Source organism: Pipistrellus hanaki (genome assembly GCF_964339955.1).
Source record: "Pipistrellus hanaki genome assembly, chromosome: 18".
Taxonomy (NCBI): domain Eukaryota; kingdom Metazoa; phylum Chordata; class Mammalia; order Chiroptera; family Vespertilionidae; genus Pipistrellus; species Pipistrellus hanaki.
This window is the reverse complement of record NC_140520.1, coordinates 30146851-30167220: the sequence shown is the minus strand read 5'-3', so window position 1 is coordinate 30167220 and position 20370 is coordinate 30146851. Positions and strand designations below refer to the sequence as shown.

General features: G+C 41.4%; 2 protein-coding genes across 3 annotated transcripts in view; both read left to right on the top strand.

Annotated features, from left to right (window-relative positions):
• Positions 1-20370, top strand: part of LOC311612391 (membrane cofactor protein-like) — a 73153-nt gene that overhangs the window by 34699 nt on the left and 18084 nt on the right. The gene's annotated exons all lie outside the window — the stretch shown is intronic.
• LOC311613011 (membrane cofactor protein-like) lies at positions 1520-20258 on the top strand (the record flags this gene model as incomplete). The annotated part of the gene is made up of 7 exons (XM_084866499.1): positions 1520-1616; positions 4894-5091; positions 6856-6958; positions 12507-12592; positions 14784-14972; positions 15519-15621; positions 20117-20258. The coding sequence occupies 7 exons, from the start codon at positions 1520-1522 to the stop codon at positions 20256-20258; spliced, it is 918 nt and encodes a 305-aa protein (XP_084722625.1).

Sequence of the window (20370 nt, the reverse complement as noted above, 5' to 3'; positions counted from 1 at the left end):
TCACAATTGCTGACATTTTGATTCTTTGCCAGCTAAGGAACAAAAATATCAGCTCCTTTCATATGTTCTTTAATATCCCTCCTGGTACTCTTTTAACAAACTACTCACAACTCTACACGCAAACCTTGCTCATTCTTAATCTGTTAACCGGGGAGTTCCCTTTTTAATTATGCAACCTGTAAGGGGCGCATACTCTTTCACTAGGACGTGTCAGTACGTCACTCCCGGAGGACGTAATTTCATATTATTATTATTTTTTTTATTTATACTTAATTAAAATAAATGAAATATATATTTTCATTTATTTATATATAAAGCACAAAGGAAAATACAAAATTACAAACAAATAGAAAAGAATACCAACAAAAAAATGGAAACATCGAATTAAAAAATTATACATTTTACAAACAAGTATAAAAATTACAAAAAATATATACCGTCCCTCTCAGGGTGCAACATATATTCCAAGGACATATTTATATGTCCTACCCGTTCCCGATATTGTTTTCGTTTGACGTTTTTATAGATCCCGCTCGGTTAAAAGGTTAATGTTCCAGAATTTAGATGGTTTCACCACCAAAGTCCTCCCTCTTATCAATTCCTACTCATCCCACCAATCAAGGCATAAACCACATCCAGGAATTTGACCCTTAATATACCTTGTATTTTTCACGTGATGTGTATTTTATTTTCAATAAAATGTTTAGTTCCAAAACAGCAAGGGCCCTAGAGGTTGAGACCCAATATCCTTAATGGCATGATGTTTAATAAATTACTTTCCCTGGGGTCCTCTCAAGGGACCAGGGGCAGAGGCATTCACATTGGGGTTTGGGCCCAGTGCAGTGGCCAAATCATCTTGGTGATTTTGAAACCCCTCAGGCCTTGAAAGGATTCAATAGCAGAATTCAACCATGGAAATCTCAAGTATTGTCCCTAATTATGCCTGATTATTGGCAAATTTGGACAAGGGCCCTGGCTCTCTTACCTGCGGAAGGGGGGTGTCCACCTGTGGAAGTGGGGGATCCCTTTTCCACTTGGTGTTTAGGGTCCGGTCCTTACAGTATCTAGACAAAAAGGGTTTTCTGAGACTAGAACTGGGAAAGGCATAATGAGGACTGGGGCCAGCTCTTGTCTCTCCACCCTTCCTGAGTGGAGTGCTAACTGCCTGTTTAGGATCTTGGGGGTGAAGCACCATTTCCAGCAGACCTTGGAGTTGCTTGAGGGCAGGTTGAAGAATGGTCAGCTCCACCTGTGCACAGGCTGACCCTGAGGTGCCAGCTGACCTAGACCTTGGCCAGGCCACCTCCCATTCCCTCCAGGGCCCAAGAACAGCTTTGGGGCCTAGGCCCCGCCTCCCAGGCCGCCATTGGCCCCGCCCCGACTTGACGTCACGATGCAGGTCACGCCCACTGGGTGTAGAGCCCTGGACACTGAGTCTGGGGATTGTTGCGTCTGGGACCTGCACTCAAAGGGACAAATACTCCCTGTCCCTTGGGTTTCTCCGCTGAGGTCTGACAGCATGAGGGCATCTTCCCGCCGCCTGGAGAGTCCCTTTTCGCGGGGCTTCCTTGGGGTGCTTTTGCTGGCCCTAGAGCTCCTGCTACCCACATGTTCAGGTAGGGGAAGGGCCAGGGTGTCAGCCCTGGAGGGAAACTAGAGCGGGCAGGGGAGCTGGCCCAGCAGAGAGGAGGGTGAAGGGAAGTTTGCTTGGTGTGGGGGGTAGGGGCTCAGGGCTTGGTGGACCCAGGTGATGTGGGTTCAGAGTAGAAGCCTCACCCACAAATGCTCAGGGTTGTTCTGTGGAGGATTCAGGAGGGTGGGGACCCCATAGGGCCCGCGGTGAGGGTGGTTAAGGTGTTAGATACTGAGCCTTGCCAAGCACTGGGTGCAGCCAGTGTTTGTCTAGAGCCAAGCTGTGTCCCTAGCAAAAGTTTGCAGGTGTTTGAGGACTGAGCTAATCAAGATACCAGAGATTAACAAAGAACATATATACATATGTGCATAACTTATGGGCACAGGAATGCCTGGAGTGGGGTGGTGGGTGGGGGACAGGATGGATGGGGCAGAAGGGCAGGGGAATGAGGAACAACTAATAATACTGTTAACAATTAAGTAAACAAGATGGGAAGCCCTGACCAGGAGCTGAAGGTGAGGGCTTGCTCTCCAAGGCCCAGCTGTGTGTGGGGAGGTTGCTTAGGGGAGTGCTGGGCCCGTGGGCAGGCTTTGCCCTGTGCTCCTGGGCTCAGTGAAGCCTTGGTGAGTGGGCGCTGTGCCCACTGGGTTGGGCTGGGGGATGCCAGGCCAGGTACCAGGTGTGTGCTTTCCAGAAGGGTCCAGGCCAGAGGGGCAGGGTGTGGGGCAAGGAAGCTCACTGCTTGCTTTGTGTGGGTTTGGGGGAAGCGTGTTACCCACAGAGCCCTTAGTGAGTGAGAGCTAGCTGCAGGGCCTGGGATTTAGAAGGACAGGGAAGGACACGCAGTGCTTTTTCTACGAAATGGTAACAGGCTGCTTGTTGCCCTCAATTCATACAGGTATTGGTTTCCAGGCTGTTGTTTGTTTTTAAGCATGGATACACAGTCCTATTCCCATCCCATATGGATAATGCCCTATGCTATTCTCAAATGTCATGTGTACAGTCTTTTTTCTTTTCTTTTTATTAGGTTGGGTCCCCTCTGAGGGGAGATTAGAAGCAACCTAAAAAATTGGTAGCCAAACTCAGTAAGAATTGAATCATAAGGAATGAACAATCAATTATATCAATAAGCTTGCCCTGTAACTGATAAACTTAAGCTGAAGGCCATCCACTACATTAGATTCCCATTTTACTAAATACAATAATCAATACACACACATGCTTATTGTATAAAATGTATACAATCAAAGGACAGCGAATGAATATTTTGGTGTACTTCCAACTGACTTGATATGCTTGTGTTTCTATGCCCAAGTGACTTTTAGGATCCTATTACATAGACAGTTTGCATGTTGTATTCTCTCCTTAGGAGAATTCATTTAATAAAGACTTGACTTGTAAGTGCCAGGCCCTGTGCTGGTTCTGGAGACACACTGGTGACCAATAACAAGCCACTCCTACTTTCATGACGCTTATTCCACTCTTGGTCTGTTTGCACATGCACACACAGGAACATAAACAGTGACTGAGTTTTGCTCCCTGTTAGATTCCCCAGTGCCAGATGCACAGTAGGCAATCAATAAAGATTTGCTGACATTTACTGGGACTGGCAGACAGTCACCAAACCACAGTGCTGGTGTGACAACCCCAGTCAGGGGCCCTGGAGGAAGGAGCCTGACTCTCTGAGAGCCTTTAACAAGTGACTGCTGGGAGGGAAGGCTCTTCTGCTCAGAGGCCACACTGCCACTTTGGGGCTTCTGCACTTGCTGTCCCCCAGGCTCCTCCTCTCTCTTGCATAATTGGCTCCTTGTCCTTCAAACTTAGGTGTGATGACATCCCCTCAGACACCCTCTCTGAGCAAAATATCTCAGAGACTCACACACTCCAGCTCAAATTCCCCTGACTCTTGTCCCTCTTCCCAAACCACCTTTTCTGTCCTAGTTCTACTAGAATGCAAAGATCCTTTCTGGCTTTCACACTGGTGTTTGCAAATGCCCTGTGTTGTTGCCATGGTACACCACTCTCTTCTAACTACTGAGTTCCAGAAAAACGAAGTATAATATTCTTTGGTGGGTTAATTCGCTCACTCCCGATTGTCTGGTGGGTGTCAGGAAGGTATAGTCAATTTGCATCTCTCTTTTATCAGTGTAGATAATCCACCTTCATTTTAGTCCACCTTTATTTTGATCTATGAAATCCATGATGCCTTTTTAAGAGTCAGCACTTACCATAGCATTTCTTGAGCACACAGGGGGTACAGAGTATAGCAGGAAAAGAAGGCACATGATCCTGACCTCTAGGAACTTGCCTCCTGAGAAGAGACTGAGCCCAAAGTCACAAGTCATCATCATCCTATAGATAAAAACCCAATATGCTAAGTGTAGGGTTGTCTGTTCAACCAATCAAAGCATAATATGCTAATGACATGCTAAGACCACTCAACCACTCATTATGACATACCTCGGCCACCAGGGGGCAGATGCTTTGACTTGTAGGTTAGCTTGCTGGTGGGGTACAGCTGATTGGGACTGATATAGATGGGCCAGACAAGCCCTGAAGCCCTCCTGTGGTACCTTCCTGGCCCTGATCATGCACCACTGGGATCCCTCAGCCTGGCCTGTGCCCTCTCGCAATCTGGGCTGAGGGACCCCTCCCCCCGCCCAGCTGCATGAATTTCATGCACCAGACTTCTAGTCTTTCAAAAAGCCCTGTCTACAGCCAGTAGAAGCCCCAAGTGGCAAAGTAGCCCACGTTCACAGGACTGCCGATTGGTGCCCATTGTCACCACGTTTGTAATGAGGGGTAAAGTTGCTCCTTAGAGGAATGAAGTCCGTGTTGCCTGTTCCATGTTTGGTTTGGTGCTCTTCTTGTGTTTGAAGCTGTGGAAGGGGAATCTGACGGAGGGCTATGTACTATAGAAGTCTTCTGAGGTGGGAGGGGAGTGTGGAATAAACTCAGAAAATAATGGGAAGGGCACATCTCTATAAATACATTTTTAAATAAAAAATATTGGTGCTCTCTCTTCAATTTACTGTTAAATTGAATATTCAGGTTATGCCCAAAGAAACCGGACGCTAATAGGTTGTGGTTTAAAGCAAGCATAGCTCATCATCTTGTAAAAGCCGGGCACAATCACTTGAAATCCCACCAAGGGCCTTCCATGTATTTTCTACAACCTGCCTGCTGCCAGGCTATACTCTGTTTGTGGCTGGTGGAAAAGAAAATACCTTACTTTCATGTTCTTATTCTCTCATGCCCAGGTACCTGTGGTGAGCCACCTATATACCAAACTATGAAACCCAGGGATGATAATCCTCCTCCTCCTTATCAAGCTGGGTCCACAGTAAACTATGGGTGTCGCCCAGGATACAGCCTTATTGTGTCTCCTGTTCTTCCCACCGCTGTTGAGTGTCAGCCTGACGGCGGATGGGCACCTGCTCTCCAGGAGGCTTGTACACGTAAGTACACAAAGTGTTTATTTTTATTGCTCTAAAAATTTTCACACATTTTAGAGGGCATATTCCTCTGTTATCATGATGGTTTTCTCAGATGGATGTAAATTTTAGAATGTATTATTTTCAGGCTTTGAAGATCTCCAGGACATTTTTAATTTGGCCATTGATTCTATGCATAAATGGGAATCTTAAGTTAACCCGCCCTGGCAGGCCCCGGACTCCACTCAATGCTACAAACTTTCAATTATAGAAGATAAATAAATCCCAGATCCTTGCTCCCAGCCGGCCCTGGCCTCTGCTCAAGGGGGTGCTAAAAATAAAAAAATTAAAAAATGGAGGGCTGAGAGCTTGGGTCACCAGGGGGCATGGCCAGTCTACAAACAGCCATCAGTCCCTCACCCAGGCTGGCCATGCCTCTCCTAGCAGGGATCCTCACCCCGTGAGGGCGTGGTGAGCCTGCAAGCCACCACAGGCCCCTGACCCAGGCAACTGTACGCCCCAAAGACACCCCCACCCTGATATAGGATACTCTTCAGGGCAAACCAGCCATCCCCACCTGTGCACCAGGCTTCTATCTATACTAATAAAAGGGTAATATACGAATTAGACTGGGAGACCTTCCAGGAGACCTTCTGGACGTACTTGTGGACAAAGCCATGGTGGCTGGACTGAAGTAGAGGTGGTTAGAGGCCAAGAGGGGAGGGCAGTTGTGGGTGATCAGACTGGTAAGGGTGGGGCTGTGGGAGTAAGCAGACTATCAGTGGGGCCAGTTGGGGGCGAGCAGGCCGTCAGTGGGGTTCAGTTGGAGGTGATCAGGACTTGCCGGGGGAGCAGTTTCAAGTGAGCAGGCCAGCAAGAGGGCAGTTGGGGGTGAGGAGGCCAGTGAGGAGGAAAAGTGGGGGCAAGAAGGCCAGAAGGGGGGGGCAGTTGGAGGTGTGCAGGCTGGCACAGGGGCAGTTGGGTGTGATCAGGTTGGCGGGGTGTGGGGACCATTTGGGGGTGAGCAGGCCGGCATCAGGGGGCGGATGGGGGCTAGCAGGCCAGCAGGTAGAGTGGTTAGGGGCAATCAGGCAGGCAGGTGAGCAGTTAGGAGCCAGCAGTCTTGGATTGCAAGAGGGATGTCTGACTGCCAGTTTAGGCCTGATCTCTGTAAACCGGCAGTTTTCGAGGGGTCCCAGATTGGAGAGGATTCAGGCTGGGCTAAGGAATAATCCCCCTCCCCCCTAAACCCCCAAATGCACAAATTTTGTCCACCGGCCACAAGTATAATTCATAAACACTCCTCCAATCTTCCTAACACCGCTGGTTCCCAGAGATTCCTCATGCGCTGAGAACCTTGATACATGCTGTGCATGCCTTTCTATCTCCCTCCTCTTCTGAGGTCATCCTTAAGGACCATCCATCCAATAACCAATAGAATTTTTCTTCATTTGGCATCAACAACCCATTGCCATGGCCATAAACTCAACATCCTTCCAATCCTCTATGACTACCATCCTACCTCGACCTGTTCTCATTTCAATTGGCTCTTCCTTCCCCTCTACCGCCATCATTAACTCCTGCACAGCAATAATCTTAGGGTCTGCCATTTCAGCTCTGCACACTCATCACTCCATTTGTCTTCAGATGCCTAAGGCTCCAGCCCTTGTAACAATAAGCATAAAAATATTTCTACCAATTTAATACCTCAATGTAGAATTTTTATTTTGATTAAATCTCTTTTAACATTGGTAAAAACAAACAACAAATTTGAAATTTTTCTTTTAGCAAGGTCATGTCCACAGCCAGCAAAACCCCTACATGGCGAAGTAGTCTTGAAGAATGGAAATGGCAGTATTGGCACACAAGCTCAGTATGTTTGTGATAAGGGGTAAGTAAGTTGCTCCTTAGATGATTAAGATAAATGTTGCTAGTTCCACTTTTGGTTTGGTTCTCTTCTTAAGCACTTCCATAATGTTCATTTCATCTTGCTTTCTATGGAACAAATTGTATTTACAGCCAATCAACCCTTCAGAGATTGAAAAGAGGTGCAATGGACAGAAAGAAATGTAACTGGAAGGAAAGCAAGACTGTATCATATAATAAGTAATAATGCTATTGTAGGATTATTAAAATGCAGTCAACGTGGTGACATGGTCTTAAATTAAACTATAATAGGCTGGGAGGTGGGAAGGAGAGACACAGATTTAGTTAACAGAAGCAAAGGGCAGAAACTAATGAAATGTGTGTTGAGACTTTGAATTCCCAGTGGTACTTAAGAATCTTGTGAATATAAGACCTAGTAGTGTAGCTGTCTTTCCATAAGGGCTAGCTGACCACCAGATTTCACCGCATCCTGCTGCCACAGGAACTTTTCAGGCTGTTGCCAACAAACAGTCCAAAAGCAGAGAACACTTCTTTCTACAGATTATGCACCTATCCCAGAACTCGCCCAACATTCTTCTTCTGCCCCCTTATCTGTAGCCCATATAACTTCTTCAAAATAACTTACATCTTCCTCCTCAAAGCTGTAAGAGAACCCATTAAACCAGGAGGGCGGAAATGCTTGCCTTCATCTGTCCCTGCTGCTGGAGGTGCAGACTGCATGCCCCAGACCTGGTCCTTTTTTCTGGGGCGCACATGGCTAGTCAGTGAGCCTGTTCCTTCTGATAACCTTCTGGCTGAGGTTTTGTTTCACAACATTGTATCATATCTATCTTAAAACCTATTGATTGGTCGATATTAATTTGTGGCTTATTGTGTGGTATATTGTGGAAGATATCCCATGAGCACTTGAGGAAATGTGTATTCTGTTCCGTGTCTGTGAGATCTAGTTGATTGTGCTGTTGAGGTCCTCTCTTTCCTTACTTATTTTCAGTCTACTTGTACTATTCATTATTGGGAGTGGGATATTGAAGTCTCCAATTATTACTGGAGAAATGCCTGTTGCATAAAAATGTGTGTTCCTCTCGCCGGAACTGGTTTGGCTCAGTGGATAGAGCGTCGGCCTGCGGACCAAAAGGTCCCAGGTTAGATTCCAGTCAAGGGCATGTACATTGGTTGCGGGCACATCGCCGATGGGGGGTGTGCAGGAGGCAGCTGGTTGATGTGTTTCTCTCATTGATGTTTCTAGCTCTCTAGGTCTCTCCCTTCCTCTCTGTGAAAAATCAATAATATATATATGTGTGTGTATATATATATATATATATATATATATATATATACATACATACATATATATTTTTAAACACCTCTTTATTTAAAAAAAAAAAAGTGTGTTCCTCTCTACAGTTGTGCCAGCTTCTGCTTCATGTATTTTGAAGGTCTGTTATTTGGTGCATTAATGTTTATAATTATTATATCTTCTCACAGTATGTGAAACTGATTAAAATAAAATGTGCTTCTTATGTCTTACAATCTATTTTGCCTAAATTGGTAGAGCCAGGAAGATCTTTTTCCGTCCTTTCATTGTGAACTTATTGGTATCTTTGAATCTCAAGTGAGTCTCCTGTAGACAGGATAGAGTGGAGTCTTTTGTTTTTATCCATTCTGCCTTTTGATTGTAGAATTTGATCCACTTAAATTTAAAGTAACTACTGACAAGGAGGGAGCTGTTTGTTTTCTTAAAGCTTTTTTGCCCCCCTTTTCGCACATTCCTATTTTCTTTGCTAGTTGATTTTTCTAACCAAGTGTTGGAATACCTTTCTCATTTCCTTTAGTGTGTATTCTATGGTGATGTTGTCTCTAGTTCCCATGTGAATTCCACTTCATATCCTAGAGTTATAACACTACAAATTGAACTTATTCCAACTTAAACTCAATAAATTCCAATAATGAATGCTTATCAACACCATCCTCATCCATTTGGGTTGTTATTGTCACAATACCATCTGCAATCATTGTATGCCTTGTTTCTTAATTTACATAGAAGATAAACATGCATTTACAAATCTTATTAAAGTTATAGTAAGACTAGCTTTAATAATTGCCCATGTATATACCCACAGTGAGATGTTGATCCATGTGGCATGACTCACCGAAACCAAACAACATGGGTTAGGCTGCCTGCTGCAACGAATGCCATACTGGTGAGGCAGGTGCTGATGGGAAAGGAAAGAGGTTTTATTCAAGTGCCTAAGCCCAAGAACGCCCAGCTCAAAAACTCCCACCCCTTTCTTGCTCAGGTCCTCAGTTCTTATATGGTTAGGGAGGGGAGGGCTTTATTTTCTATCCAATTATCTTGCCACCTTTTGGCACACTTGTGCCTATCCCTTCATATTTATAGATTTTGGTGTTAGTGTAACAATCCCCAGTACCATCTTGGCCAATGGACTAGTCTCCCCAGCACTAGGACTGACTGTCTATGTAACATTACTCTTTAGTGTCTTTTAATTTCACCTTTTAGGACATGCTTAAGCATTTTTTGTAAGTGAGGTATGGTGGTAACAAATTCTCTGAGCTTTAATTTATGGGAAAGTCTTAGTATTTCCCTCACTTTTGTACACAGTTTTACTGTGAATAGGATTTTTGGCTGAGATTGTTTTTATTTGTGTCTATTATTCAATATCCACTGGCCCCTGAGTTCCAGTTGGGATCTCTGCTGACTATTTAGACTCCTTTTCTTGGATTTTGGCTTTGACATCTCAGTGGTATCACTGGGCTCAACCTAGAGAGTGATGGTCTTGCCCATCAGGGTATTCACAAATACCCGCCTCTCTGCAAATGCCACTCAGCTGCCCCAGGAAGGAAAAGAGGACTATAAAACTGGAACCTGCAGATCTGTCCCAAGAGGGCCAGCGAAATAGTTTCTCCGACTATTTTAAGAGTGTTTTGTCGAGTACGTGTCCCCTCAAGCCTTTTCCAGGAATAGTTTTTGTTGTTTTATGTTTTCCATTGAATGGGCTATGCTTTCCTATTACTTATAATTTTTTGTTGAACTGGACATTGGAATCTAATAATGAGGTAACTAAATATCAAATTCTCACCGTTTCCTAGGGTTTATTGTGTCATGTTATTGTTCTGCTTTTTGATTGTTGAAGCATGTCTCTGTGCTGAGGATCAGCCTGATATGTAAACTGAGCCTTCTTCTGGGCATGCGCATTCCTGCTACTTGTCCCCATATAGGCAGTTGTTTAAATTCATAGTTTATAATATCAGTCTCTTGAAAGGGGAAAAGTGAGAAAGGATGGAGAGATGATCTCTGGATCTGTGAATCCCCTGGAGGGATGGGTCTTGCAACTTTGGGGGAGGTGTGACAACAATGGCTGCCAGCCCCTGCCTGCCTCTCTGTGATCACAAACAGCAGTAGATTATGCGAGCACAGATCCCCAAAGATGTGGTCTTTTTTGCTCACCCTAGGCCCCTCAGGCTGCCTATAAGCTGCCAAAGGACACATGCACAGCTGCCTGCTGTGGGAGTGGGATGGTAACTGCCACTGTGCGAGCAGCTGACACTGACCAATGTTCCTGCATTTTACCTTTCCAAGATCTTCCTGGAATGTGCAAGCCTTCAACAGACCTCAGAGTTCAAAACAGTGACATCAGGCAGATGCTAGCAGTGAAATTGTTGTCTATTTACAGAGACATCGTTTTGGTGCTTCCTTCCGTGCCATCATCCCAGAATTCTCTCCTAATACATTGTGATATATCAATAGAATCAATGAATGAGTGTTGGGAGAAAGTCAACTGGAATCGTGTTCAGGCATTTTTACTGACTATATTTTAATTTGATCAAGTGAGAATATCCAATCAACAGTTAGAGAGAGAGAGCTAGCTAGGCACCCTACCGGAATACCAAAGGTTAGGACATAAACCAGTCATTTTCAACAGTAGTGCCACAAGAATTTTAAATCTATGGAAAACCTGATTATTTGTTTGGGACACTGACCTTTTTTCCCCTTAGATTATCAAATAAATAAAAAAAAAATGACAATAGCCAACACAACAATACCTCTCCAGTGTGAATAAATAAAAATACCTATTTTTGTTAGATGGACAAAACTATATACTTTGTGGGCCTCAGAATTTAAGTAATTATGTTATGTGTGCCATGCAATGAAAATAGCTGTCATGAATTATTCTCAAAGAAGTTTTAGCCTCATTGAAAAGCACAATGTGTACATAGTGTCCAATAAAATAATAAGTGGGAATACAACAGAAATAGTTATTCAGGATCATTATTAGGGGAGTCCAGAAGGAGGAGAGAGTTCTGTGAATTTCAGTCATCAGATTGCAGGGGGGGGGCCTCCCTGAGCTATACCTAGGAAGATTCTCTATTCTGAAGAGTATTCATAACATCAAAAACTTGCCTAGCACTCACTGTGTTCCAGATGCCAATTCACCTGCTACTCAAAAGCACCCCACGAAGTAATACCTTTCCACAGATGGGGCATTCAAGAAAGAGAACCAGCCCTAGCCAGTTTGACTCAGAGATGAGAGCGCCAGATTGTGGACCAAAGGGTCCCAGGTTTGATTCTGATCAAGGGCACATACCTGTGTTGGGGGCTGTGCCTTCAGCCCAAGTCAAGAGGCAACCCAATGGATGTCTCCCTCACATCCATGTTTCTCCCTCTTTGTCTCTCCCCCTGCCCTCAACTCTCCCTAAAAATTAATTGAAGAGAAATCATCAGGTGTGGGTTAACAAAAAATTAAAAGTTATTTAAAAAATTAAGAGAAGCATTAAGCAACTTGTCCAAGCTCAACAGGCACGTCAGACTTGGAGCTGGGACTCGAATGCAGTCAGGTCAGCTCTTGGGCCAGATCTCTCTGCCCAGTCGTTGCCCTGACAGAGCAGAATGGCATGAGCAAGGACATAGATGTGACAGTGCGAGGTGCCTGCCAGAGGTAGCAAACAGCAGACTGTCTGGCGTGACACTTTGCCCTAGGCCAGTCGTTCTCAACCTTCCTAATGCCGTGACCCTTTAATACAGTTCCTCATATGGGGGTGACCCCCAACCATAAAAGTATTTTTGTTACTACTTCATAACTATTATTTTGCTACTGTTAATGAATCCTAATGTAAATATATGTGTTTTCCGATGGTCTTAAACTACAGGTTGAGAACTGCTCCTGTAGAGTCTAAGACCATCGGAAAACACAGATATTTATGTTACCATTCATAGCAGAAGCAAAATTACGGTTATGAAGTAGAAACAGAAATAATTTTATGGTCGGGGGGTCACCACCACATGAGGAACTGTATTAAAGGGTCGCGGTCTTATAAAGGTTGAGAACCACTGCTCTAGGCCAATGTGTGTTCATACGAAGAATCTCTCCATTTCATAAGTCACAGATTCAGTTAATGCATTCAATACCTGTCACTTCAGAAAATTATCTCTGAAGCTACTGTCATGCAGAAAAACAACCCTATAAAAACTTCTTCGTTATTATGTGTTCTTGTTAACTGATAAAGAAACAACAGCCATTTCTTTTCTCATTTAGTTATTATTTAGATGGAATAGAAATTCTAACATGTCAACTCTCTGAAAATGATGTGGTATGGAGTGGTGATCCACCAAGTTGTTACAGTAAGTACATTCTCTCTTTAGAATTTATAGCAGCCGTTCTCAAACTTTTAGGCCTGGGGACCCCTGTATGCTTTACAATTAACCAATTCCCCACAGAGCCACCTTGACAGAACTGACAAATATAGCAGATCTTTTTAATACATACAAACAAACAAACAAACAAAGAGGAGCAGCCAAAACGAGACAAAGAAGCATATCCCTAATTAAAGGACAGAAGAAAACGCCAGAAAAAGAACTAAGCAAAATGGAGGTTAGAAATCTACCAGATGCAGAGTTCAAAACACTGGTTATAAGGATGCTCAATGAACTTTGGGGGAAGAATAGATCAACTGAGTAAGAACTTCAACAAAGAGATAGTAAACATAAGAAAAACACACACCATAGAAACCATGAAAGTAACCACCAGAAATGAAGACTATAATAATTGAAATGATGAATACACTAGAAGGAATCAATAACAGTTTAGATGAAACTGAGGACTGAATCAGTGATTTGAAAGGCAAGATAGTGGAAAGCACCCAATCAAAATAGCAAAAAGAAAAAAAACCCAGAAGTAAAACGTTAAATAGCAATATAATAGCTTTATTGTAGAAATATGTTGAATATACAGATCAACCAGCCACCTTAGGAAATGATAGATAGATAGCTATAGATGATAGATATATCCTTGCAGAAAAGAGAGAGAGAGAGAGAAACATCAATGATGAGAATCATTGATTGGCTACCTCCTGCATGCCCCCTACTAGGGATGGAGGAATCGAACCATGACCAGGAATTGAACCATGACCTCCTGGTATATGGGTGGATGTTCAACCACCGAGCCACATCCATTGGGCTATGAACTTAAAAACATTTTTTTTAATGACTCAGAGGGCAAGAACACAGCACAAGAGCTAGGAGCTTAGCCTGCAGTTTTTCCCTAATAGGCAGTGTGCATGAAAGACCTCAGTAAACAATGGGTGCTAGACTCAAGTTATGAAATTGAACCCAATTAAACACAACAAGTACTTCTTGGCAGACATATTCTCAGGGTTGACATATGAAACATATGAAACCTTATATTTTAAAATACCTTAACCTATATTTTGATCTATGAAGTACACAGCACTTACATATTTTTTAAAAATATATATTTTATTGATTTTTTACTGAGAGGAAGGGAGAGAGATGGAGAGCTAGAAATGTCAATGAGAAACATCAACCAGCTGCCTCTTGCACACACCCTACTGGGGATGTGCCCACAACCAATGTACATGCCCTTGACCGGAATCGAACCTGGGACCTTTCAGTCCGCAGACCAACGCTCTACCACTGAGCCAAACCGGTTTCGGCACAGCGCTTACATATTAATCACCTGTTATCATAGCATCTCTTGAGGAACAACTTCATGCAGAATGTAGTAGAAAAAGAAGACATAGGATTTACAACCTTTAATAACTTACCTTCTTAAAGAACCCTGGGGTTTCATGAGACTGTGTTTCAAACTGTGAAAGAGTAATGTGACCCGACAGACTCCAGATGTCTTTTTAGGAGAGTTGTGAGTGTGAGATGAATTCAGAAAAAAAAAAATGGAGAAGGACTCATATCTGTGGATATATTTTAAAATAAAAAAAAACCATCGCTGCTGTCTCTTCCATTTACCGTTAAATGACTTTTCACCTTATTCTCCAGCATATCAAAAGCTCATCAGATAATATTTAACGTGCAACGCTGGCACAGCACTACCACCATCACTTGGGTAAAAGGTTGAAACAGCCGAAACCGGTTTGGCTCAGTGATAGAACATCTGTCTGTGGACTGAAAGGTCCCAGGTTCGATTCCGGTCAAAGGCATGTACATTGGTTGTGGGCACATCCCTGGTAAGGGGTGTGCAAGAGGCAGCTGGTCGATGTTTCTCTCTCATCAACATTTCTAGCTCTCTAGCTCTCTCCCTTGATTTTTGTAAAAAATCAATAATATATATATATATATATATATATATATATATATATATATATATATAAATATATAGTTGAAACAGTCATTTAAGATCTTTCAAAAAACCTTTGCTTTTATTTACCATCTACCATGAAGCTACATCCAGACCACAGACACTGGCCGACGAAAAGAGTTAAAATAATTTACTCTCACAGACACTGGCCGACGAAAAGAGTTAAAATAATTTACTCTCACGTTCTTATCTCATGCCTAGGTGCCTGCGATGAGCTACCGACATTTACGACTATGAAACTAAAGGGCGATGCTGCGCCCCATTACGCCCCCGGGGACTCAATAGAATATGAGTGTCTCCCAGGATACAAGCATCTTGTTCCTATTCTTCCCATGTCTACTGTCTGTGAGACTGATAACAAGTGGTCACCTCTCGAGGAGGCTTGTACAAGTGAGTTTGCAAAACTTTTCTTTTTGTTCCTTAGACGTTTTCACACATTGTAGGCTCAGTATGTCACTACTGTGAGGATGGTTATCTCCTGGGAAAATATATTGTAGGTAGCACTGCTTCTGAAATTTTCCCTAGAATCTCTTCCTTGGCAATTGGTTGTGAGGGGATATGTGAATTTTATTTTTGTTTTTAAAAAATATATTTTATCGATTTTTTACAGAGAGGAAGGGAGAGGGATAGAGAGCTAGAAACATCGATGAGAGAGAAACATCAACCAGCTGCCTCCTGCACACCGCCTCCTGGGGTTGTGTCTACAACCAAGGTACATGCCCTTGACTGGAATGGAACCTGGGACCTTTCAGTCTGCAGACCAGCACTCTATCCACTGAGCCAAACCGGTTTCGGCGATATGTGAATTTTAAATTTGGGCTTCTGATAGGTAAGGAAAGAAAATATTCCCATGAATTCAAAAGAGCTGTGTCCAATTTTAACTCAAATCTGTATTGCAATCGGTATAAAACAACACATTTGGCATTTTTCTTTCAGAAAAATTATGTCCACCGCTAGCAGATGTTCAAAATGCCCAAGTATTTTACACGCATGGAACTTTTCAATTTGGTTCAGAGACTCATTATACTTGTAATGAGGGGTAAGTAAGGTGCTCCATTAGAGGACTAATGTAAATGTTACTAATCTTATTTTGGGGTATTTTCTTAAGCATTCTTATAATGCGGACTTCTTCTTGCTTTCTGGGTGACAAGTTACACTGATAGCTAATGTACGCTTTGGCTTTTTATGGAGACAAAAGATATGTAATGAATCGAAAGAATTTTAAATTAAAAGAAAACAAAATAGTATAACACTTGCTATATATAATAATGCTATTGTTAGCATTAAAAATAGAGTAATCCTGGTGACTTTATCCTTAACAACAAAGTGCACCCTGTATAAAATGGCCCACCCTGAGAATTGAAAGAGGGTTTGTAGAAACGGGAGGTAGAATTGCCAAGCAAAAGTAATCTAACCTTCAGATTACACTGTCAGGTTTTCCAGTCAAAATTGACCTGGGTAGCCAGTTTCTTCGGTGAAAAACCTTATTTTTGAGACTGCTACAATGGAGCGAAAGTCTCAAAAACAAGTGCTGAGCCCTTAACAGGAGGCTTTTTCCATAGGGCTCTTTTAATAGTGTATATTTGAGATATTGGAAATTTACTTTTAAAATGTGCATTTAGAGGATAAATGTAATACACTATAAAAATGCAATGGGCCCTGGCTGGTTTGGCTGAGTGGATAGAGTGTCAGCCTGCAGACTGAAGGGTCCCGGGTTTGATCCTGGTCAAGGGCAGATGCCCAGATTGTGGGCTCAATCCCTGGTGTGGGGCATGCAGGAGGCAGCCGATCAATGATTCTCTTTCATCATTGATCTTTATATCTCTCTCTCCCTCTCTTTTCCTCTCTGAAGTAAATAAAAATATAAAGAAAAAAATTGTGTTCTATATGCTTTTAAGCTTTGGGCGGGTATCACTCCCTTTGTGCATTAGTTTTCTTTTGTGTTTAGCTAATTTTTAATAATGAAATGTTGAAATTTCTTCCTCATTCCCTTTTATGTATTTTCTATAGTGATTTTGTCTGTGGTTCCACTGGAGTTGCTTTTAACATCCTAAAATTATAACACTCCTATTTGAATTCATACCAATTTAAATTCAATAAATTACAAAAAAAAGAATCCTTTACAGCTCCATCTCCACCCTTTTTTGGGTGTTAATATCCTATTAACTTCTACACTAACAATTGAAATTCTGACTTCTACACTAATTTTTAATTTTCTTTTAAAAGATTACTTCTGATATCACATGTAAATAAAAAAAATCCCAATATAATCCCATTGTTACAATAATATAGATTTTATAATTATCCTCATATTTACCTTAGTGAAATGTCTGTTTATCCATACAAGTTCAACTTTGTAGTGTCTTTTAGTTTTACTTTTTAGGTATGTCTCCTTCAAGCATTTTATTTACTTATTTACTTACTTACTTACTTACTTACTTACTTACTTATTTATTTTGCAGGCCAGGGATAGTAGTGACGACCCCTTCTGCTTCTATTTCTGGGAAAGTTTTAACATCTCCCCCATCTTGAAGTACAGTTTTACCGTATGAGGGGACTTTTGGTTGACAGTTGCTTCCTTTTTTTTTTTTTTAATCACTTTGAGTCTGTCAGTTCATTGTTCTGGCCTCTGAGTTTCTCAAGAGAAATCAGCTGATTATCTTATTTAGGATCCCTTGTACGTGGTGATCCTCTTCTTGCAGCTTTCAAGATCTCTCTTTATCAGGCAGTGGCTTTTGAAAGTTTGACTATTAGGGGTATTAGTGTGGGTCTTTTTTAATTCATATTACTTGGAGTGTGTTGAGCTCCAGGAGTTTTTATATACCTGTCTTTCATCAGCGTTGGGAAGTTTCAGCCTTCATTTCCTCCCAAAATCCTTTCTACCCCTCTCTCTTTGTCTTCTCCTCCTAAGAGTCCTAGTGTGTGTATATACTGGTCTGCTTATGGGTGTCCCCCAGGTCCTAAAGCATCCATCTTTTTTCTCTTTGCTCCTCCAACTCAGTAATTTCCATAGTCATATCTTCTCATTGGAGGATTCTTTCTTCTGCCTGCTCAAAACGGCCTTTGATTTTTCTAGTGCATTGTTCTTTGCATTATATTATTCTTTATTTTATTTATTTGTGTGTGTCTGTGTGTGTGTGTGTGTGTGTGTGTGTGTGTCACTATTTATCCCTTTCATACTTTCTTTCACCTCTACCTGCTGTGGGAATGGGGTGGGTGGCTGCCACTGTGCTGAGAACTGAAATGGACCGATATTCATGCAATTTATTTTTCCATATTTCTTGGAAATTGCAAGCCTCCAGACTTCCAAAAACAGTAGCAGTGAAATTGTTGTCTAGTTGGGGAGGCAGAGTAGCAGTGCTTCCTACTGTGCCATCATCCCCAAATTCTCTCTTAACACATTATAATATAGGGTCGATTGTAAGCCTTGGGAACTGTCACCTGGAAGCAGTTCCAGGCAGTTCCAATGTCTATTTTGTAATTTGATCAAGTGAAAATATCTATAGTCAATAATTATAGAGAACCTGCTAGATACTTTGAGGAGTACCAAAGGCTAAGATATACACTCTTCTCAAAGAAGTTGTAGCTTTACTGAGAAGTCCATTTTACACAGCGAGGTGTGTCAACAGGAAATAGTAAATGCGAGTACCAAAGAAATAGACTTATTTATGTTTATTCTAAAGAGAGTCCAGAAGAAGGCGGTAGTACTCTGTGACTTTAAATCATCAGAGATTTCATCAAATAGGAGTATTTCTGAGCTATTCCTAGGAAGGTATTCCAACCTGAAAAATATTCATAACACCAAAACTTACCTACTGCATTCACCCTGTCACAGATGCAAACTCATGTACTACTTGAAACAACCCCAAAGAACATATATTATTATCCGTTATCTAAATGCAGAAATCGAGAAAGAGAAACATTATGGGACTTGCCCAACACAAATGACAATTTGGTTTTGGAGCGGGGACTCAAATCCAGTCAAGTAAGATTGAGGGACAGATCTCTCTCTGATCATGCTTGTCCTGACTGAGCAGAATGACGTGAGCAAGGGCGGAGAAGTGAATGTTGATGTAATTGCGGGTATAACGAAGAGGCCAGGCTGACAGCAATGATAAATTTACTTAGACATTTTGCTCTAGATCAATACATGCTCACACTCAGAATTTCTCTTTCATTACACTGCAGATTTGGTTAGCACATTCAGTACATGCCACTTAGGACACGTTTTTCCCTGAAACTACTGTGGTACAGTAAAAAAACAAAACATACAAAACTTGTTTTTATTGTGAGTCTTCCTTTTAACTAATAAAGAAGACAGTGATCCTTTCTCATGTAGTTATAGGTTAATTGGAGCAAACACTCTATATTGTAATCTTTCTGGAGATGATGTGGAATGGAGTGATAACCCCCCACAGTGTGAAAGTAAGTATATTCTCTCTTTAGAATTTAAAGAAGTAGCTCTCAAATTTTTTGGCCTGCTGACCCCTTTATGCTGCTAAGTTAACAAATACAATACTTCCTGGAGATCTTCTGCAGATGTGTTAGGTCTATTGATATTCATTATATTGGCATTTAAACAGACATTTTAAAGATAATTACATATTAATCCATTTTTACAAACAGTAAGCTCAATACATACGAACAAATGCGACATATATATTTTTTTCATCTAGTAAGAAATTTTCAAAGCAAAGAGTGAAGAGAGTGGCATCATTTTTACATTTTTTTCCAAAAAGTTTTTATATGTGGCTTAAAAGTTAGCCTGAAAATTCATTCTATTAATATTTCATTATTAAACACTCCAAAACCACCAGAAATTTTCACCATAACACTCTTACAGATGAAACCGAGGGGAAAAAACACACAATAATATCTTGATATTGTTAATTATTACTAAATACTACTGTAAATCATTGATTTAGGAATAGATATATTTATAAAGTATAAAGCATTTTTCAACTAGCTAGGAGTTTTAGTTTAATCATAGATATATTTTCTCACTAAGTTACCAGTTCTCTAATTATGAGAACAAACCTAATCATAGCCTTTTGGAAAAATATAGGTATTTAACATAACTTTTTTTTAAAGAAAATTACTTTTATTCTAAAAGTTCATTGCATATTACTTCCCAGTCAGTTTGGCTCAGTAGATAGAGCATTGGCCTGCAGATTGAAGGGTACCCAGCTCAATTGTGTTAAGGGCACACTCCTGGGTTGCAGGCTCAATCCCCAATAGGGGGCAGCCAATCAATATTTCTCATCATTGATCTGTCTATCTCTCTCCCTCTTCCTTCCTCTCAGAAATCATACAAATATATTTAAGAAAATAAAAGTTCATTGCACATTAGTATTTTGATTTGGGATAATATATTTTCTTTAGAAACTTTCTTCTAGATGGATATTGGAACCACAACTGGATTGTAGATATCATATATAAATGATTGAAGACAGTTCACAGGACATTACAAATACTGTCTTCATCCTTCACCTTTTCTTTTGCCTTCTATGTCTTCTTTTTTCTCTCTTTTTAAGGGATTTTTGTGTCAACCACCTAGAGAAATATCAAATGGAAAAATGCACCAAGAATCTCAAAGATACATTTGAATACAATGAAGTAATTTATAGTCCTAATCCTTCAAATGGACCATATGGATTCACTTATGAGAGGGAGTGAACCAGATGAATATTCACTTATTGAAGGGAACAGGCTTCTGTGTATAAAATATGGAGTAGTGTCTCTCCTCAGTGTAAATGTAAAAATAATTCCATTTACTTCTTTCTCTCTG